Source organism: Stegostoma tigrinum, chromosome 7 (assembly GCF_030684315.1).
Source record: "Stegostoma tigrinum isolate sSteTig4 chromosome 7, sSteTig4.hap1, whole genome shotgun sequence".
NCBI classification, from domain to species: domain Eukaryota; kingdom Metazoa; phylum Chordata; class Chondrichthyes; order Orectolobiformes; family Stegostomatidae; genus Stegostoma; species Stegostoma tigrinum.
In genome coordinates, this window is record NC_081360.1 from 57,811,044 (window position 1) to 57,834,478 (window position 23,435).

Below are 23,435 nucleotides of genomic sequence, written 5' to 3' on the forward strand. Positions count from 1 at the left end.
TTGGGAGGTTGAGGGTCGCTTTCACTATTGTCCCCAGGTATTTTGTACCCTGACCATCTCCAAGACCAGTGAATCTTTTCCAGATTAAACATAGAGCTGCACATGGGGACTGAACCAGACCCTCTAGCATGTAAATATAACTTTCATGCCTTTGTATTTTAGCTCCAACGAGATCAAGATCAGCATTTTGTTATCAGTTTTGAGAAGTTTGTTACACTCTTTGCCACTGCCAAATCGCTTTGCTTCTCCACAAAGAGGATGTTCTCAGAACTAAGAAAACAAACAAATTCTCTTTCAAGGATCCAAAGTCATTCCCTCCCTTTGAACCCCCTTTGTTACAGAATTTGTCCTTTCACTTAATCTGATGTCCTTCTGCAACCCAATTCTTGTATCCAGACAAGCTTCCGGGCCTCCCAAACATGAAAAATTGGGTAAACAACAATCTATTCCTTCATTTAACACAAGGATATGCAAGATTAAAAAACTGAGGCTCTAATGCAATAAGTTTAAGTGTGGAACTGGATTGATTCCCTACCCTAATGAGAATCAAAAGTTGTCAGGAGTAGACGGGAGCATAGAATGCAAAAAACAAACATCGGTCATGATCTTACTATGTCATGCAGTAGGCTGGAGGAGCCAAATGACCTACTTCTGCTCCTAATTCATATGATCATTTGTACAAATCTCAGGAGAACTACTCATGTCCCATTAAGCTCAGTCAAACAAAGTTAAGTCAGGTTTCTGTATAATGGGGGTTGATTTAAATGATCAGTTTTGAATGTATTTTGAAGTTGCTAACCTCTTGCATTTCAAGGAAAACTATCTGAAAATAAATGTGATTTGTACTTAATTCTGTATTTTGTGACACACAATTGAGTTAACTCTGGGGTCAGGATTGTAAACAAAATCAACTCTGTATCCAAGATAATAAAATGTGAGGCTGGATGAACACAGCAGGCCAAGCAGCATCTCAGGAGCACAAAAGCTGACATTTCGGGCCTAGACCCTTCATCAGAGAGGGGGATGGGGGGAGGGAACTGGAATAAATAGGGAGAGAGGGGGAGGCGGACCGAAGATGGAGAGCAAAGAAGATAGGTGGAGAGGGTGTAGGTGGGGAGGTAGGGAGGGGATAGGTCAGTCCAGGGAAGACGGACAGGTCAAGGAGGTGGGATGAGGTTAGTAGGTAGCTGGGGGTGCGGCTGGGGGTGGGAGGAAGGGATGGGTGAGAGGAAGAACCGGTTAGGGAGGCAGAGACAGGTTGGACTGGTTTTGGGATGCAGTGGGTGGGGGGGAAGAGCTGGGCTGGTTGTGTGGTGCAGTGGGGGGAGGGGATGAACTGGGCTGGTTTAGGGATGCAGTGGGGGAAGGGGAGATTTTGAAACTGGTGAAGTCCACATTGATGCTTGGGGACCGCTTTGCAGAACACCTCCGCTCAGTTCGCAACATACAACTGCACCTCCCAGTCGCAAACCATTTCCACTCCCCCTCCCATTCTCTTGATGACATGTCCATCATGGGCCTCCTGCACTGCCACAATGATGCCACCCGAAGGTTGCAGGAACAGCAACTCATATTCCGCCTGGGAACCCTGCAGCCATAAGGTATCAATGTGGACTTCACCAGTTTCAAAATCTCCCCTTCCCCCACTGCATCCCTAAACCAGCCCAGTTCATCCCCTCCCCCCACTGCACCACACAACCAGCCCAGCTCTTCCCCCCCACCCACTGCATCCCAAAACCAGTCCAACCTGTCTCTGCCTCCCTAACCGGTTCTTCCTCTCACCCATCCCTTCCTCCCACCCCCAGCCGCACCCCCAGCTACCTACTAACCTCATCCCACCTCCTTGACCTGTCCGTCTTCCCTGGACTGACCTATCCCCTCCCTACCTCCCCACCTACACCCTCTCCACCTATCTTCTTTGCTCTCCATCTTCGGTCCGCCTCCCCCTCTCTCCCTATTTATTCCAGTTCCCTCCCCCCATCCCCCTCTCTGATGAAGGGTCTAGGCCCGAAACGTCAGCTTTTGTGCTCCTGAGATGCTGCTTGGCCTGCTGTGTTCATCCAGCCTCACATTTTATTATCTTGGAATCTCCAGCATCTGCAGTTCCCATTATCTCCAACTCTGTATCCAACCTAGGTCGGTATGTTGTGCTGAGTGCTGGAAAGCAATTGTTGGACAGTGGGTCAAAACAGAAGGCCCTGATGCCTTGCAATTCACTACACAGACTTCCACACGCAGGACAGAGGCCTACATGAGTGCTGACTACTCCAAATGGAATCATATCAAATATCAGCACCTACAGGAGAAAGAAAGCAGGATGGAGAATGGAATCAGGATCTTTCAAAGTGAAATGCATGAGAATGGTGATGGGAGTTGGGAGCAAATCATTGAGTTGGGAAGAAAATCTTAATTTGCTCTGGCTCTCTAGGTTTGGCTTCCTCCATAGACCACACACTATCACACATTAGTGCGGGGAACATGTTGTTTGGAGCCCTTCAACAAATGCTGCATAATTCAAATGTCTGACAAACAGGTCCTGTTTTGCTGAAGGCAAAGTTTGGAAAGCATATATTATGTCGAAAGAAGTTTGAAAACCTCCTTAAATAATAATGCTTTACAAATTCCAAGTGCTAATGCCTTGAGAGAAGATCTTTTACTAATGGGTACGGAAAGTGAAAGGGAAGCAAAATCAGACTGATTTCTTTTTCTCTTTGCCCCTCCCAAAAACAATAGTCACACAACACAATACACAGTCTGGAAACAGCAAAAATACACTCAATCACATTAACTCACCTACACATTCTACAAGGGTAATTTGCCGAGCCACTGTTCTTTGTATGAGGAAAGGAAGACCTGATCCACTGCCTGATGTGCAGGAATGATCCAACAGATCCTGTGGGAAAAGCAATTATCCTACAAAGTGAACCGCAATTATTTATTGTCAAGAAAACATTTTTAAGACTTAATATTTTTAAAAGGAGAAAGGTAAGATATTTTGCCTTGAAGACAGCTGCAGATACCAACTTCCTCATGCAATTATGTTCTTTCAACACAAGAACTGAGAAAGCATCTTCTGAACAAAGTCATCTGACATTACAGGAATTTTACTTGGAATTTGCCAGTGCATCATGTCATGTGCACAAATAGTGCTTATTGTATAAAATTTACAGCACAGTTCCTATTGACAGGATGATAGCTCATTAACTGAAACTTCTGCACATCAGATTTTTTCCAGTAGTTGTCCACATCTTAATGTGTGTAAGTGGTCCACAAAAAACTTTGAAAGTGTAAGTCCATTTTTGTGACACCACTTATGAACGCACATGACATATTATGTGCATTACTCCACAGTTGTAGTGCACCAATTTCCAAGTTTCTCAAAACCAAATTGTATATTATATTTTCTTGGAAATTCATTAGAATATTATTACTTTTTATCTTTCAAGTATTTTCTTAAAAAATGCTTGAGCTAGAAAAAGGTAGAAGTAGTATATTTATAAAATCAAGCTAGCTTTCAAACTAAACTAGTCAAATATTGAAGGCTTATTTGATATTAAAAAATGATGTTTGCAAAATGATGCATTTGACCAAAGATAGGGAAAACAATAAAAGTCTCAGGAATAAAACAGATAAATGAATAATCCTTACTGCTAAGGTGCTATCTCCAACATTTGAAGCAATCAGTCCATCAATGGCACCGTACTCAACCTCTCGAGCATTTAGTCTTTGCATTTGATTTTGGTGGAGTTTGCGTAATATCAGTACCGTCACCATGGAAGCGATGATCAGAACAATTACCGGACCAATAACAACAATAACCAGGGTTCTTACACTGTAACCCAACTCTGTTTCTTCCTGTGACTTTCCTTTAGAAATAAATAAAGGAAATTACTTTCAAAAATTAAAATATTTAATAATAACCAAGAATTATAGAATCCCTGCAGTTGTAAAGTAGTCATTCGGCCCATCAAGCCTGCATCTACCCTCTGAAGAGCATGCCACCCAGACCCAGTCCTCCACCCCATCCCCACAACCTCACATTACCATGGTTAATTCACCTAGCCTGTACATCTTTGGGCTGTGGGAGGGAACTGAAGCACTCGGTAGACTCCACAAAGTCATCTAAGGCTGGAATCAAACCAGGTCCCACTGTCAGGCAACAATGCTAATCACTGAGCCACCATGCCACCCTCAAACCTTTCCAAGGTTACATGAATATGTCACTAGCATCAAGTTTTTTTAAAATTATGATTAAATGCAGATGTTAAAAGGGATACAGAGATATTCTTTTAGAAAGCAGCAGTGACTTACCTATCTATCACCCTTATTCAAAAGCAGTATAATTAAACAAGCTTTCTCCACAAAAATCATTGAATTAACCCAATGAATTATTAACCCATAAAAACTAGTAGAGTCGCAGGTTAAAATTCAGGTTCATGTTGAGTTTGCTCACCTCAGCTGACAGCTGTTACAACACTAATGTAGCTTCACTATCATGGTTTGGCAAAGAGAGCAAGACAAAAAAAGCCAAAAGTCCCAAATAGATTCAAAATCAGCAATCTCCACTAATGTTTGCATATACAGGCATCAGGCAAAGGCATAACGAAATTTAGCTGTGATGCTCCTAGTAATTGAATTGTAGCAACATTCAGTGAAAAGTCACACATAAATGATGATTAATTGGTGAAAGATAAGACACAACAATGACTCTCAAACTGCCCTTTTAAGAAACTAAAGCCTGGAAGAATTCAATTTTCTACACAAATGCTGTCTGATCTACCAAGTATATTCAGCATTGTTTGTTTAGGTTTTAAATCTCCATTCACCACAGTATTTCGTCCATGTGAACAAATAAAATTTTAGTTTTAGTTTTCAAGATATACAATTCAATGTTGTTTGTAGTTTACATTTCCATTTATAAAGGGATTTCATGTTTAAACCTGAAGGAGTTGCACAACTTTTGCTAAAAAGGTAAGATTATTAGATATGCTCAAACCAGAATTGACAAATGTTGTCTTAAAATCCACAGCAAGGAAACAATAAGCGTGAGCTTACATTGAACAACTGTTTGGGGCATTTGAAACAACCTGTTATGTTATAAGGTCCAGTAAACAGGTCTATTCTTCATAATCCTCTGGCATAGCCTATGGGTGACAAGGCTGGCATTGAGAGTCTTGAACTTCAGAGAAGATACTTCATGAGTTGGAAAATAATTTGGGTTCCCTAATAGGCACGATGTAACCACATCTTAATTTAAGAACATAAAGACAGGATTAGAAGTAAGCCATTTGGCCTTTTAAAATTTGCTCTGGTATGCAATAGAATTACAGCTGATCTTCAGTTTGAAGGCCACCTTCCCACATAATCCCTACCTCCAAAAATCTACCAGTCAATCTTGCATATATTCAATACTGAGTAGCCACAGTGCTTTGGTGTAGAGTTTTCCAAAAGATCACAACACAGTTAAGGAATTTCACCTCCTCTCAGTCCTACTGGGCTGACCCACCACTAAGAGTGGCTTGGCAGCAGCACTATTGATCGAACTGGTCGACTCCGAAAGGACACAGCTGTTACACTAGATCTCCAGCAGGTGGGGTGAGAGCCAACAAGAGGGAAAAGCATACTTGACCTCATTGGTAAGAGCAATCAGTGCAGAGTTCTGGTGGAATTGAAGTCCTGCCTTCACATTCAGTACATGCTCCAATGTGTTGTGTGGCACTGTCATGTGCTAAATGGACAAGACTTCGAACAGATATAGCAGATCAAATCTGGGCATCCGTGGGGCACTCTGAGCCATCAGAAGCACCAGAATGGTACTCCAGCACAATCTACAAACTCTTGGCCCAGCATATCCCCCACTCAACTATAAGACCATAAGACACATAAACAGAAATTAGGCCATTTGGCCCATTGAGTCTACTCCACCAGTCAATCATGGCTGATAAGTTCCTCAACCCCATCCTCCTGCTTTCTCCTGATAACCCTTGATCCCCTTGATAATCAAGAACCTGTCTACCTCAATCTTAAATGTACTCAATGACCTGGCCTCCACAGCCTTCTGTGGCAGTGAATTCCATAGATTCTCCACTCTCTGGCTGAAGAAGTTTCTCCTTATCTCTGTTCCAAAAGGTCTTTCCTTTACTCTAAGGCTGTGCCCTCGGGTCCTAGTCTCTCCTACCAATGGAAGCATCTTCCCAAATCCACTCTGTCCAGGCCATTCAGTATTCTGTAAGTTTGAATTAGATCCCCCTCATCCTTCTAAACACCAATGAGTATAGTTCCAGAATCCTCAAACATTCCTCATATGTTAGGCTTTCCATTCTTGAGGTTATTCTCGTGAACCTCCTCTGAGCCTGCTCCAGGGCCAATACACTCTTCCTGAGATATTTGGCCCAAAACTGCACACAATACTCCAAATGTGACCTGACCAGAGCCTTATAAAGCCTCAGTATTACATCCTAAGCATCAATTGAAGGGATCAACGCTAGTTTAATAAAGAGTGCAGGAGGGCATGCCAGGAGTGGCACCAGGCATATGTAAAAATGAGGGGTCAACCTGGTGAATTTACTTGCATGCCAAATGGCGTTGGCAGCAAAAGCACAGCTAAATGATGGTACAACTAACTGAAGAGATCTCAACTCTACAGTCTTGCCACATCCAGTCGTGAATGATGTTGGACAATTGAACAGCTCACTGGAGGAAGCTCCAAAAATATCCTCATCCTCAATGATAGAACAGCCCAACACAAGTGCAAATATAAGGCTGAAGCAATCAAAGTAATCTTCAGAGGAAGTGCTAAATGGATGTTCTTGCTTGACCTCCTCCAGTGCTCTCCAGCATTATAGATACCAGTCTTCATGTAATTCGATTCACTCCACATGATATCAAGAAATGGTTGCAGACACTGGATACTGCAAAGGCTATGAGCCGTGGCAATAGTACTGAACACTTACCAAGCTCTTTCAGTACAGTTACAACATGAGTATCTATTTGATGATGTGGAAAATTGCCCAGATGTGTCGTGTACATAAAGAGCAGGACATATCCAACCTGGCCAATTATCACCCAATTAGTCTACTCTCAATCATCAGCAAAGTGACAGAAAGCATTTTTTAAATTCATTTATGGGATGTGGGCATCGCTGCTTAGTCAGCATTTCTTGCCCATCCCTAGTTGCCCTTGAGAAGGTGGTGGTCTTGAACCGTTCCTGAACCGCTGCAGTCCTCCTGCTGTGGGTTGGCCCACAATGCCATTAGGGAGAGAATTTCAGGATTTTGACCCAGCAATGGAGAAGGAACGGCAAGATATTTCTAAGTCAGGATAGTGAGTGGCTTGGAGGGGAGCTTGGAGGTGGTGGTATACCCATATATCTGATGCCCTTGTCCTTCTAGATGGAAGTGGTCGTGGGTCAAGGTGCTATCTGAAGATCTTTGGTGAATTTCTCCAGTGTATCTTGTAGATACTACATACTGCTGCTACTGAGCGTCAGTGGTGGAGTGAGTGGATGTTTGTGGATGTTATGCCAATCAAGCGGGCTGCTTTTCCCTGGATGATGTCTTGCTTCTTGAATGTTATTGGAGCTGCACTCATCCAGGCAAATGGGGAGTATTCAATCACAGTCCTGGCTTGTGCCTTATAGATGGTGGACAGGATTTGAGGAGTCACGAAGTGAGTTACTTGCAAGAGTATTCCTAGCTTCTAATGTGCTCTTGTAGCATCTGTCTTTATGTGGTGAGAGTTTCTGAGTGTCAGTAACAGTTCTATCAAGCAGCACATTCTCAGTGACACACAGTTTGGCTTCAACCAGGGCCACTCAGCTCCTGACCTCATTCCAGCCTTGGTTCAAACATGGACAAAAGTGCTGAATTCCAGAGATGAGTGAGAGTGACAGCTCCTGACATCAAGGCCACATTCGTCTGAGTGTGGCATCAAGTAACCCTAGTAAAAATGGAATCAATGAGCATCAAGTGCAATCTCTCTGCTGGTTGGAGTTGTATCAGTTCCGGTTGTTGGAGGTCAGTCGTCTCGAGGACATTTCTACAGGAGCTCACCAGGGTAGTGTGCTAAGTCCAACAATTTTCAGCGGCCTATCATAAAGTCAGAAATGGGGATGTTCGCCAATGACTGCACAAACGTTTAGCACCATTTGCATATCCTCAGATACTGAAGCAGCCCATGGTTCAAATGGAGCAAGATCTGGACAATATCCAGACTTGAGCTGACAAAAGACAAATAACTTTTGCACCATACAAATGCCAGGCTAATGACCATCTCCAATACGAGAAAATCTAATCTCTGCCCCTTAACATTCATTGGTGTTATCACCATTGAATCTCACGCTACCAATATCCTTGGGGTTACCACTGACCAGAAACTCAACTGGACTCACCACATAAATACAGTGGCTACAAGAGCAGGTCAAAGGCTAGTAATACTGTGGTGAGTAACTCTCCTCCTGACTCCCCAAAGCCTGTTCACCATCTACAGGGCCCAAGTCAGGCCTAAGATGGAATACTCCCCTTTGCCTGGATGGGTGCAGCCCCAACAACACCCAGGAAACTTGAACCATTCAGGACAACAACAACACTCAAGAAGCTTGATACCATCCAGTACAAAGCAACACGCTTGATTTGCACCACATCCACTTCTTCCACCACCGACACTCAGCACCAGCAGTGTGTACTATCTACAAGATGCACTGCGGAAATTCACCAAAGGTCCTTTGACAGCACTTTCCACACCCACAACCACCACCATCTAGAAGGACAAGAGCTGCAGATACATGGGAACACCACCACCTCCAAGCCACTCACCATCCTGACTTGGAAATATATCACCGTTCCTTCACTGTTACTGGTCAAATCCTAGAATTCCCTCTTTAAGGATATTGTGGGTCAATCTATCGCAGCTGTTCAAAGAAGGCAGCTCACCATCACCTCAAGGGCAGCTAGGGGTGGGCAAGAAATGCTGGCCAGCCAGCAATGCCCACATCCCAACAATAGTCACAGTCACAGTCAGACACCACAGAAACAGACCCTTCAGTTTAACCAATCCATGCCGAACATAATCCCAAACTAAATAAAAACCCAAAGAACTGCAGTTGCTGTAAATCAGAAACAAGTACAGAATTTGCTGGGAAAGGTCAGCAGGTCTGGCAGCATCCATGAAGATAAATCAGAGTTAATGTTTCAGGTCCAGTGACTGCGGAAGGGTCACCGGACCCAAAATGCTAACTCTGAATTCTCTTCACCGATGCTGCCAGACCTGCTGAGTTTTTCCAGCAATTTCTGTTTTTGTTTCACCAGAACACTCCCAGAAATGGAGCATTTCAGCTATGAAGAGAAACTAGATAAGCTCAGGTTATTTTCTTTGGAGAAATCCCAAACTAAACTAGTCGCAACTGCCTGCACCTGGCCCAGATCCCTCCAAACCTTTCCTATTCATGTACTTATCCAAGATTTAATAAAAGAAAACCTTATCCTAGCACTGATTCTCAAATCTTCAAGGATGGAAATATTCTTCCAAGAACTTGTCACATACCTGAAGGATTTGTCAACATTTCAATTCAAACATCTCTCATTCTTCTAGTTTCTGGGTAATATAGGCTATTTTACTCAACATCACCATAGGCCAAAACCCTTTTCCTTAGAATCAGTCTGCTGAACCTACTGGGCACCAGTATTCATTACTAAAGTACAAAGATCAAAACTGCACATTGAGTACACAAACAGTAGTCTCCTCAACTAATGAAATTGCAGTTACTCTCCTGTGCCAAATTATATACAATAAAGGCTAAGATACAATTTTCTTGCTGCATCTTAGTTAATTTTCAGCATCATGCATAATAGCACACATATCCCTCTGAATAAAAGGCTGCCTAAGCTTGCATCATGTGAGAAAAAAAAACTGTTCTATCTTTTCTTCCAAACTTCATACCTCCCCACATTATACTCAAATTGCACTGTCTTTACCCTCAAGCTATCTCCAGGCAGTCCCCAGTTTGTGAGTGGGTTCTGCTCTGGTGTCCATTAACAAGTCGGTTTGTACACAAATCGGAACAGAATGTTGGTCAATATGAACAAGCTGTTGTTGAGTACAGGAAATGTTTGCATGTCAGATCTTTAAATTTACACCCCTGTCTGAGATTGCAATCATAGAGCGTTCACAAGTCGGATGGTAAAACGTCAAGAAGGGTCCAGACCCTGCTCCTCTGATGCTGCCTGGACTGCTGTGTTCATCCAGCTCTACACCTTGTTATCTCAGACTCCAGAATCGGCAGTTCCTACTATTTCTGAGGGGCCTCCTGTATATCACTTTTCACCTCCTCAAACAACCATTTTGTTTACACCAATGCCCATTTTGTTGACGATATCTACTGTAATTTAGGTGCATCAAGTTTTCTTTGTGGAAAGGAATTCATGGAAAGCATGAGAATTTTGATGACTACATCATCTGGCCCCTGTATTTGCTTTTGTCATTTAATACGACTGCGGTAGATCAGATTGTGACCTTAACTCAATTCCAACGTATGTGCCCAATAGATTCTTGACAAAAAAAAAAGAGTTAAATGTTATGTACCTTAGAAGGTAAGTTCTGAGGAAGGGTCAATCGACCTGGAACATTCACTCTGACTTTCCCTCCATAGGCACGGTGGCTCAGTGGTTAGCACTGCAGCCTCACAGCACCAGGGACCCGGGTTTGATTCCAGCCTCGGGCGACTGTCTGTGTGGGGTCTGCACATTCTCCCTGTGTCTGCGTGGGTTTCCTCCGGGTGCTCCGGTTTCATCCCACAGTCCAAAGATGTGCAGGCTTTGTGGATTGGCCATGCTAAATTGCCCGTAGTGTTCAGGGATGTGTGGGTTATAGGGGGGTGGGTCTGAATGCGATGCTTCAAGGGGCGGTGTGGACTTGTTGGGCTGAAGGGCCTGTTTCCACACTGTAGGGAATTTAATCTAATCTAGGTGCTGCCAGACCTGCTGAGATATACCAGCAATTTATATTTTTGACTCTAGTTCCAGCCTCTCCCACACATCCTGTCAGCATCCATACTGTCAAGTTCCGTCAGAATCTTAAATGTTCCCCTAAGATTACATCAAGCTTTTCTGAACTTCAATGGATCTCATACGAAAATGTCTCCATTGGAGGAGTTGTCCTTGTCTGAACTGCATTTATATATTTTCTTACAGAGGACCCAAAACAGTATACAGTACAGCTCCATATCCTTCACAATGACAGAAAAATCCTACTTTTACAACAAAAACAAAGTTGCTGGGAAAGCTTAGTTAGTCTGGCAGCATCTGTGGAGGAGAAAACCGAGTTAACGTTTCGGGTCCAGTGACCCTTCCTCAGAGCCCTACTTTAACATTCCATTCCCCTCACAACAAATGAGAACATTCCATTTTCCTTCTTAAGTCGCTAACATCGTGATTCATGCATGAGGACACAAAATCCCTCTGCAAATCATAGAACATAGAACATTACAGCACAGTACAGGCCCTTCGGCCCTCGATGTTGTGCTGACCTGTCATACCAATCTGAAGCCCATCTAACCTACACTATTCCATGTACGTCCATATGCAAATCAGACTGCTGCAATCCTATTTAATATATTGCTTTTTTCATTCTTCCTGCTAAAGTGAACAAGGTCACATCCTTCAATATTATAAACAATCAATCAAGTATTTCCAACACACATATCCTGTCTACAGCTTGAGTATAGCTGAAAAAGGCATTTTGTCAAAATTTTTTATCTTGCACCCATCAGGGCACTCACAAGAATACCAATGCAAAGGGATCAACAGCTTTATAGCGTGTGAAAAGACGGTGTTGATTGGTTTGCAAATTAACTTTGAATGGTAAAGGCACTTCTGTGGAGAATTAGATTAGATTAGACTCCCTACAGTGTGGAAACAGACCCTTCAGCTCAACAAGTCCACATCGCCCGTTGAAGCATCCCACCCACACCCATCCCCCTATAACCCACAAACCCTGAACACTACAGCCAATCCAACTACACTGCACATCTTTGGACTGTTGGAGGAAATTGGAGCACCCGGAGAAAACCCATGAAGACACGGGGAGAATGTGCAAACTCCACACAGACAGTCACCTAAGGCTGGACTGGGTCCCTGGCACTGTAAGGCCACAGTGCTAACCACTGACCCACTGTGCCGCACTGAGAATGTGCCTGTTAAATTATGATTGACAGTTAACTGCTAGATTTTATATTAATTTAAATCAAGTAGGTCAACTCTGATTGACACTGACCAAAAACAACAAGCTACACTTGTAAAAACTTATAACAGTGTCAAGCCTTAGATGTGACTCCATGTTTGATGGAAGCCACTAAATTATCCTGTGTGCTCTGAGTAATGCTGACAACCAAAATCATCAGTCAAGATCGCAATGTAGCATATTTGTGCTTACTAGAAGCTGCATTTATTGATACACAGGGCTCTGTTCTTTGCAGACAGAAATAACGTGCCCACATTGTAGCTGTTTTAACTTAAAATAAGTGATTGTCATTGTTTGGTTTATTCCTCAGAGTAATGCTGTGACCAGAGTCAACCTGCATAACTTTATTTTAAACAAAGCTTTGCATTTAATTGTCATTCATTGTTATAAGATATAAGACATAAGAAATAAGTAGGCAATTCAGCCCATTGAATCTGCTCCGCCATTCAGTGAGATCATCAATCATCAAATTCCCCACTGACAACACCCTCGACTGGACTCACCATATAAATACAGTGGCAACAAGAGGAGGTCAGAAACTAGGAATACTGCATCATACTTCCTGTCTCCCCAGAATCTGTCCATCATCTACAAGGCACAAATTAGGAGTCTGATAGAATACTCCACACTTGCTTGGGTGGGTGCAGCTCCAACAACATTCAAAAAGCTTGACACCATTCAGGACAAAGCAGCCCACTTGATTTGCACCACATCAACAAGCATCCACTCCCTCCACCACTAATACTTAGTAGTAAGAGTGTACGCTATCTAGAAGATGCACTGCAGAAATTCAATGATCCTTAGGCAGCACCTTCCAAACTCACAACCACTTGCATCTAGAAGGACAAAGGCAGTCACCACCTGGAAGTTCCCGAGACCTCTCACCAATCTGAATTGGAAATATATCGCCATTCCCTCAATGTCACTGGGTCAAAATCCTGGAATTCCATCCTTAAAGACATTGAGTCAATCTGCAGCACATAGACTGCAGCAGTTCAAGAAGGAAGCTTATCATCACTTTCTCAAGGACAGGTAGGGACAGGCAATAAATGCTGGCTCAGCCAGCAACACCCACGTCCCATGAGTGAGTAATAAGACAAAACTTCCCTGCCTTTTTCCCTTAACTCTTGATTCCCTCACTGACTAAAAATCTGTCCGCCTTAACAGAATATATACTCTTAATAACCCAATACAGCCTCTGTGTTAAGGAATTTCACAGATTTATCAAACATCAGAAGAAATTCTTCCTCTGGTCCCAGACTCTTCCAAGGGGAAACAAACTTTCCATATCTACCCTGGTAAGTCTACTTAGAATCTTGTATGTTTCTATAAGGTCTCCTCTCATCCTTCTAAAATCCAGTAACTACAGGCCCAACCTACTCAACTTCTCCTCATAAGAAAATACCTCTATGTCTAGGTTCAGCTTAACGAACCTTTTCTGGACTGGTTCTAGTGCCAATATCTATTTCTTTAGACAAGGAAACCAAGACAGCTCATAGGATTCCAGCTGTGGTCTAACTAGTGCTTTATATAGTTTTAGCAAGAGCCCCCTATTTTTATATCCATTCTGTTTTAAAGATATCTGCATTCTTTATTTTCTGCATTTCGCTTTATTCTCAAAGACATCCCTCTACCACAGTCTCCTTGATGTTCCCCATTACATTGGAATTTTTACAAAGTGCTGCTGAGTGCAAAATGAAAAGCTTTCACAAAATGTTTTTCAGCAAAACTCAACTTCTAAACCACCAACTTACTACTTCTATCTATATCCTTTTGCAGACTCCTTGTGTCCTCTTCATGACTTACTTCTTTACCTATCTTTGTGTCATCAATTATGACAATCACATTTTGATTCTTTTCTCCAAGTCATCAACATAAATTGCAAATAGTTGAGGATCCGTAATATTGTGGCACTCTACGTGTCGCATCTTACGAACTGAAAGTGAGCACTTTATGTCTGTTTCTTGTTAGCTGATCAATCTTCTATCCAACATAACATGGTACACACTACAAGCTCTTAATGTGCAGTGTAAACTTTGACGTGGCACCTTGTCAAATCTAAGTGGAACACATCCTCAGGTCTCTTTCATCCACATTTATTCGAGGCTTTTCTTTGAGAAAGTAACAAGCAAATAGTCATGATTTCCCCTTCTCAAAACTGCATGTTTACATTGGCAATTTCTAAGTGCCCCGCTAAACCATGCTTAATAGTAGATTCCACTTTTTCCCCAATGACAGCTAACAAGCCTCTGTATCGTAACAGTCACATGCTAATGATACTGTAGTTTCATTGTTGTTAGCACTGTTCATTTTAATCTTCATATTTTCTTGACAACCTGCAGATTTCAAAACTAGGGGGCACAGTTCTAATGTGAGATGAGAGAGATTTTAAAAAGGACACGAGAGGCAATCTTTTTGCACAGAGAGTGGTTTGCCTGTGGAATGATGTTCCTGAGGAAGTGGTGGATGTAGGGACAATTACAACGTTTAAAAGACATTTGGATAAATACATGAATAGGAAAGGTCGGGAGGGATATGGGCCATGAGCAGGCAGGTGGGACTAGTTTATTTTAGGATTATGTTTGGCATGGACTGATTGGACTGAAGGGTCTATATCCGTGCTGTATGACTCTATAGCTATATCATGTAAATTAGATATGATAAAAGGCTGATTTATAACACTATTATATTTTGGAAAATACATCCGTGAAGAATGATTACATAATAAGCTATACATCTATCACAAAATTAAAGCTTTAGGCCAAAATTGAGAACAGTTTTGTCAATCAAAAAATGGAAAGACTCTCACAACCCATATCACCAAGTTAGGGAAGTAACTTTTACAAGCATCTAGTATCGCACTGTTTTGGATATATCCAGTGAACTTATCTCGATGCTTCATTGTCCCAAATCTCCAACACACAGTAATAACTACACAAAGTTGGCCATATTATTTCAATATCTACCCAAGCAGGAAATAGACTCTGGATTCTATTCCATGCATATCAGGTTGCTGAAGTAATCAAAATTGATATTACAAACCTAAAATACCACAGAGGCAGAAACAATTAGGGCTTAAGTTAGTTTATCAACTTACAAAATAAGGCATCACCTCAAATAATCACTCCTGTTGCACACCTACCACTATTATAAAGATACAAAGCTTAGAGAGAGGGGTTTGGTTCTGATGTTTGAAATTCCTACCAAAGGTACGTGATGATAAGGAGGAGACAAGATGGAAAGAAAGAGAAATGAAAATCCACCTGTAGACAGAATCAGAAGTTTCGCGTTCTACACAGGGGTACCATAACACAGCAGTCAGTCGATGTGCACTGAGAAAATGTATCTCTTCTAGCTGTTCTCAGTATAGTCTAAAATTTTACAAACAAGTGGAACAGGAATTAGTTATCTGGTACTATTTCATAACGCTACTGTCAGAAGTAGTCAATCAATCTCTGACAAGATCAAGGCTTATTAACACACGAGTGCCCTTACTAAGACAATGCCAGATATCCAAATCTAACAACTAAAACATACATTTCAACATTCTCCAATTTTCCAACACAACTGCAAACATAACCACCTATCTGCCTTCAATTATTTAAATAGTTTCTATAGTGGCATTTTCCCCCACATACAGCATTACCATTGCAATGTGCATGCAGAACCCTATCAGCAATTAAAATGATTCACATTACGTAAAACTTCTTTGTCTATAATTTAAAACCACTTGCACTGGAGTGGCCTAATCTTTAAAACATTTTGTTATTCACATACCTCATAAATACCTCATATACACAAAGGATAGCCACTTCTGACTTGCCATCATTTAATTTGACCTCTTTCTCTTCCCAGTGTTTGACATCCATACTTGGATGAATTACAATGTCATGCTGTCAATTGTTGTAAAGGTCAAAGTTGTTGCCTTTGACCCCTCAAGAAATTCCTCACCCTTACTACTAATTTGATCAGCCACTGCCCAAGGTTGACCCTGAATGTCATTTTTACCAGCTCACCTGTTGTTTGAAACATTGATCCACAACTTTATCACATATAGACTTGGCCAGTGCAATGGTCCCCTCACCAGCCTCTTACCCAATATACTCAATACACTTCAGCTCATCCAGCGCTTTGAATCCACATCCTATTGCATACCAAATTCTGCAGCACTTATGTTTTAAATTTTCATCTTCATATTGATATTCCTTTATGATTGGGACGCTACATCTTTGTACCCCAAGCAGGAGCATGTACAGTAATATAAAACTAGAAACAGTACAGCGAGCAACCATTCTTGATCTCTTTTCAAGAACAGAATTTTAACTTTTGTAATCTAAACAAAGGACTAAGAGTACCGCAACAGGCAGTGTACATTCAACCAACACAGGAAATACAATTGTGCATGTTTTAACAATACAAAAATACAAATAATTGCCAATGTTTTCGATTCCCCTACAAGTTCATACAATGAAGTCAAAGTACTTTGTAGCAAGTTTGCAATGGCAGAAAAGTGCAGTTTTGGAGATCACTGAGTTCATCCCATAATTCAGCTTGGGGCATTTTTTTTATGCACACATTTTTTCTTCACCTCTCTTCCCACACAATGTAGTTGGATCTGGCACATCAGCGTCTGTGAAACAGTTGGCAATTATAAAAGTAGATGTCAACAATTTGAAAGACCCCAGAGTTTGTTGAGAAAGCTTTACCTTTAGGTGGCAGTTGAGCTGTAATATTCATATTACACAAGTTGCCATGGCAACATTCTACTGTCTGATCTGCTGAGGGTGGAGTCTTGCATGTCAGCTTACTCTGTTCATAAACTTGGAAGCAGCCTTTTTGATAAACTGGGTGACCATCATTTATGCTCAGTGATGCGAAACACTGCTGCCCTACACACTGATCCTCTCCTCCACAAAACATCCCTTCACATACGCACTTATACAGGCCTGTGTTTAATTCTGGCTTCTCCTCTGAAAAATAAAGTTCAAAAGTCAGATGAGCCATTGGAAAAATCTTGAGAAACAGTCAATCAAACCCATGACAACAAGTAACAAAATAAACTATAAATCACCTTAATACAAAATGTACTAAAAGTCAATGATAACTGCCAGTGTGTATCCTTCATACAATAGTTCCAAATGTTTCAAACCTCAGAACCACAATACTTCCTGGTATTAGCGGGAGGTAATAGAGTAGTGGGTAATGTCTTCTAATTCAGAGATCAACGGGACACGGGTTCGAAGCTGACCATAGCAGATGGTGAAATGTGAATTCAATGAAAATCTGGAATTAAACATGAAACTAAAAGCAATTATGTAACCATTGTTGATTGTAGGAAATGCCATTTGGTTTAATACTGACCTTCAGGGAAGGAAAGCAGTCATCCTTGCTGGTTACGCCTACATGTGACTCCAGACCCACAGCAATGGGTAGAATAGAGAAGGCGGCATTTGGTATGCTTGCCTTTATTGGTCAGTGTATTAAATGTAGGAGTTGGGAGGTCATGATTCAGCTTTACAATAGACAAGGTCTTTTCCCCAGGGTAGGCGAGTCCAAAATTAGAGGGCATAGGGTTAAGGTGAGAGGAGAAAGATATAAAAGGGACCTAAGGGGCAACTTTTTCATGCAGAGGGTGGTGCATGCATGGAATGAGCTGCCAGAGGAAGTGATGAAGGCTGGTACGATTACAACATTTAAAAGGCACCTAGGATGGGTGTATAAATAGGAAGGGTTTAGAGGGAGATGGCCTAAATGCTGGTAAATGGGACTAGATTTATAAAGGACATCTGGTCAGCATGACAGATTATAGGAACTGCCGATGCTGGGGAATCTGAGACAACAACGTGTAGAGCTGGATGAATACAGCAGGCCAAGCAGCATCAGAGGTGCAGGGAAGCTGACGATTCGGGTCTAGACCCTTCTTCAGAAATCTGGTCAGCATGGACGAGTTGGACCGACGGGTCTGTTTCTGTGCTGTATATCTCTTCTTAACTGCCCTTTAAAATGGCACAATAAGCCATACAGTTCAAGGGCAATTAGGAATGGATAACAAATGCTGGTTCAGTAAAGTCACATTAAGAACTCTATTACAGTGATTGATTTTTTAAAACTTCACTATCAGTAAAGAAGCATCTACTACTGATCTCAAGCATATTTTTCCATTTCAGCAAGTGTAATTTATTGCATCTGCTGAAAGGTTATGCTTGCTGGAGTTTTAAATTGATCACTGTAACCTCTAAAAGTAGTGTCAGTGATCGGTACAAATAAATGCAGATTTATTTGAATTCCATCCTTCTGAGTCTTTGTTTTCACTTGAAATATTAGTGGGCAGAAAATCAAACGTTCAGAAGGCTTTTCCTTCAGTTGCATTCTAATTTCACCCTCTCCCAGTCTTGCCATTAAAGACTTAGCTTACAATATGTTTCTGAAGCCAGAATTAAAAACTGACTTCAAATGATCTATTTCCTTAACTCATTCTGCATTGTACACAATATAATTGCATGTAAGTTGACTTTACTGAGCAATTTGATATCTTGGCAAAATATAGCTGGCATTTTAAGAGAACTCACTTTTTGTGGGTGGGGTGGGGGGAAGAGACAATAAATTGAAAGAGAAATTGCAAGAAAGCTAAAAGACTAGGAGAGTTTTGCAACTTGGAAAAAAAAAATCAAATGAGGCAAATTTTTTAGTTATGGAAGACAACATTGCTTTTCAAAGCAATGAGCAAAATACCTTGAGTCTGAGTGACACAGGGAGTCTTTGGATTTAAGAAATTCTGCCGAATGACAGCCCTCTGATTGGTTGGGCTCTTGTTTGTGATAAAGCCGCAAGTGCAAAAGCAGCAGAAATATACAGAGCCTTTTAACTGAAAATAGCTCTCTCTCCCACTCTGTATGAGGAAAAGAAGATAGAACAGCCAAGAAAGTTTAAAAGAAGGAATTCTAATAAGAGAAGACCAATGTCTGCCACACCAACTACTGAAGCAAAGATAATCTTCGAGTTACCGACAGCATGTCATCAGCACTGAAAATCAAAACGAACTGAGAAGAGAAAATTTAACCCACCCTTAAATCTGGGCTTCTGATCTTCCAAATGTTGCTTATTCTATGTTCTTCTTCCATCATAATACCTGTGTCAAACCATCTGTCTTTGTTATGAATGACTGTATAGGTATTTTGGGATTTAAAAGGGGTATAGTTTTAAGTTATATAGTAGTAGATACATAACCTTCAGAGACAGTAGGAACTGCAGATGCTGGAGAATCTGAGATAACAAGGTGTAGAGCTGAATGAACACAGCAGGCCAAGCAGCATCAGAGGAGGAGGAAGGCTGATGATTCGGGCCTGGACCCTTCTTCAGAAAAAAAATGACACATAACCTTATCTTTTTACTGCCAGTTGTTAGATGTGTCACAATTAAAAGAGTTATTTTCAGTTAATGACAAAACTTGGTATGAATTTTTGTTGTTTTCAGTAGTAGTCAGTCAGGAAAAAAGCTTAATAATTCACTCAGAACTTTATATAACGTGATGGCTTATGGGACAATGGGGCACAATTATCAGTGCACTCGATCCAGAGAAATTGTGCCAATATCCATTAACTAATGTTTCCATTAAAATGTTTTTATTTATATTAACAAAATTTGAAATTGCTTCTTAAGTCTTTGCAGAGTATGCCTAATATTGGACATGTTAGGTATCTTCTTACACTTTTTCTAAAATGATCCAACACACTTGCCAGTTTCACCAATTTCATTTTTCTTTCCCAGTTCTCCTACTTTAAAGTCTCTTCAGGCCGTGCATTATTTGAATATTGGGGTTTTTCTTACAGGTTATAAACAAAATGGCCCCAAATTTAGCTTCAACACATTTCCAAAAGCATCTAAAACTACATTAAATGTATACCAGATGGAAGTGCCAATTTCTGCCACGTTCAGTTTATCCACTACAGCAGGATTCCCTTGTCATTAGAGTCGCAGATTTGATGCCCTGCAATAGACTAGTTTCCTAGTGATAGAATTTATTTGGAATGTTATGAAATCCATCCAATGCATACACAATGAAAATTTAAGATATGTTTACTCCAGTATATCTTATATCAAAGTATATCAAAGTGTATATCTTAGCAGTAAATTAAAAGAAATAAATTAGGGCTTCCACAGAATAGAAAGTTCTTTGATCAGGAAGGCATGGCCGAGTGTTATTAGCATTAGACTATTAATCCAAAATCACGGCTAATATTCTGGGGACCCAGGTTTGAATCCCACCGTGGCAAATAGTGGAATTTGAATCCAATGAGGAAAATAAATCTGGGATTAAAAATATACTGATGACCATGAAACCATTGCGAATTGTCCAAAAAATCCCATCTGGATCACTAAAGTCCTTTAAGAAAGGAAATCTGCGATCCTCACCTGCTCTGGCCTACATGTGAATCCAGCCCCACAGCAACATGGTTGACTCTCACATGCCCTCTGAAACAGCCTAGCAAGCCATTCAGTTGTACCAATCACTGCAAAGCCTCAAAGAATTGAAAATGGATGGATCACCTGGAATTGACCTAGGCAGCAAAAAAGAGAACGGGAGAAACAGCCCTGCTGACCCTGCAGAGTCCTCCTTATTAACACCTGGAGGCTGGTGCCAAAAATGGGAGTGCTACCTCACAGACTAGTAACATGCCTGTAAGGTATAAGTCCATGAGTGTGACTATGACCCAGACACCACCATCGCCATCCCCATCCCTGGGTATGTCCTGTCTAACCAGCAGGGCAGACCCAGCAGAGGGGGTGGCACAGTGATATACAGTTGGGAAGGAGTTGCCCTGGGAGTCCTCAATATTAACTCTGGACCCCCTGAAGTCTCATGGTTTCCAGTTAAACATGAGCAAGGAAACCTCCCTCAGCTAATGAATCGGTACTCCTCCTTGTTGAGCAACACTTAGAGGAAGCACTGAGGATGGCAAGGACCATAAATGTACTCAGTGAGGGATTTCAGTGTCCACCACTAAGGGTGGCTTGGCTGCAGTACCATTGATTGAGCTGGCCGGGTCCTACAGGACATAACTGCTAGAGTGGGTCTGTGGCAGTTGGTGTGGGAACCACCAAGAGGAAAAAAACATACTCAACCTCATCCTCAAATCTACCAGCTGCAGATGCATCTGTCCATGACAGTATCAGTAAGAGTGACCATCGCACAGTCCTTGTGGAGACAAAGTCCCACCTTCACATTCAGAATAAACTCTATTGTGTTGTTTAATACTATCGCTGTCTAAATGGGACAGACTTCAAACATACCCAACAGCTCAAGACTGGGCATCCATGTGGCACTATGAGCCATCAATAGCAGGAGAATTGTATTCCAGCACAATCTGTAATCTCATGGCCTGGCATATCCCCCATTCAAACTTTACCATCAAGCCAGGACATTGACACTGGTTCATTGGAGAGTACAGGAGGGCATGCCAGGAGCAGCATCTGAAGATGAGGCTTCAACCTGGTGAAGCCACCAAACAGAACTACTTGCATGCCAAACAGCATTAGCAGCAAGTGACAGACAGAGCTAAGCAATTCCACAACCAACGGACTAGATTCAGGCTCTGCAGGTCCTGCCACATCCTGTTGTGAATGGTAGTGGACAATTAAACAACTCACTGGAGGAGGTGAGGCTCCAGCAATATTCCCATCCTCAATGATGGAAGAGCCCAGCACATTGGTGCAAAAGATAAGGCTGAAGCTTTTGCAGCAATCTTCAGCAAGAAGTGCTAAGTGGGTAATCCATCTCAGCCTCCCCCAGTGGTCCCCAATATTACAGACACCAGTCATCAGCCAATTTGATTCACTCCGTGTGATATCAAGAAACAGGTGAAGACACTGGATAGAGCAAAGGCTTTGGGCTCCTGACAACATTCCCGCAATAGTACTGAAAACTTGTGCTCCAGAACTTGCCTCTCCCCTAGCCAAGCTGTTTCAGTGCAGTTTCAACACTGGAATCCACCCAGCAATGTGGAAAATCACCTAGGTATGTCCTGAACATAAAAAGGACAAATTCAACCAATCCAATTACTACCCCATCAGTCTACTCTAAAGCATCATGGAGGATGTCACCAATATAGCTATCAAGCAGCATCTGCTCAGAAATAACCTGCTCAGTGATATCTAGTTCAGGTTCTGCCAGGGCCACTCAGCTCCTGACCTCATTAAAGCCTTAGTTCAAACATGGCTAAAAGAACTGAATTCCAAAGCTGAGGTGAGAGTGACAGCCCTTGACGTCAAGACTGCATTCAACCAAGTGTGGCATCAAGGAGCCCTAGCAAAACTGGAATCAATAGGTATCAGGGAAAACTCTCCGCTGGTTGGAGTCATACCTGACACATAGGAAGGTGGTTGTGGTTGTTGAAGGTCAGCCATCTCAGATCCAGGGCATCTCTGCAGGAGTTCCTCAGCAAAGTGTCCTAGGCCCAACCACCTTCAATTGCTTCATCAATGACCTTCCCTCCATCATAAGATCAAAGTGGGGATGTTTGCTGACGATTGCACGATGTTCACCACCAATCATGACTCCTCAGATAATGAAGAAGTCCATATTCAAATGCAACAAGATCTGGACAATATCCAGGCTTGGGCTGACAAGTGGCAAGTAACATTTGTGCCACACAAATGTCACACTATGACCATTACCAATTAGAGACAATCTAGCCAGCGGCCCTTGACATTTAACTACCACTGAGCCATCCTCCCCACTCACCACCACCGCCACCACCCCCCCAACCCACTATCAACATCCTGGGGATTATCATCGACCAGAAACTCACCGAGACTCACCGCGTAAATACAGTGGCTACAAGAGCAGGTCAGAGGCTAGAATACTGTGGTGCATAACTCACCTCCTGACTCCCCAAAGCCTGTCCACCATCTACAAGTCGAAAGTCAGGACAGTGATGGAATACTCCCTACTTGCCTGGATGAGTGCAGCCCCAACGACCCTCAAGAAGCTTGACACTATCCAGGACAAAACAGCCCACTTGATTGGCACTACATCCACAAAGATCCAATGCCTCCAGCCCCAAGGCTCAGTAGCAGGAGTGATTACCATCTACAAAATGCACTGCAGAAATTCGCCTATGTCCTCTGACAGCACCTTCCAAACCTACGACCACTTCCAACTAGAAGGACAAGCTACTTACCATCCTGACCAGGACATATAT

At 42.0% G+C, this 23,435-nt stretch overlaps 1 protein-coding gene across 6 annotated transcripts in view; it reads right to left on the reverse strand.

Annotated features, from left to right (window-relative positions):
• The window catches only part of LOC125454151 (activin receptor type-1-like), a 135,967-nt gene that overhangs the window by 27,335 nt on the left and 85,197 nt on the right, over positions 1-23,435 (reverse strand). For 5 of the 6 annotated variants that reach the window (XM_059647283.1, XM_059647284.1, XM_048534618.2 and 2 more), the window contains 3 exons: positions 16,941-17,204; positions 3,649-3,866; positions 2,794-2,893 (listed from right to left, as the gene is read on the reverse strand). In XM_059647283.1, the coding sequence (XP_059503266.1) occupies positions 2,794-2,893; positions 3,649-3,866; positions 16,941-17,204 (582 nt within the window). The remainder of the gene's footprint in view (positions 1-2,793; positions 2,894-3,648; positions 3,867-16,940; positions 17,205-23,435) is intronic. The other variant, XM_048534620.2, reaches the window with a different exon arrangement.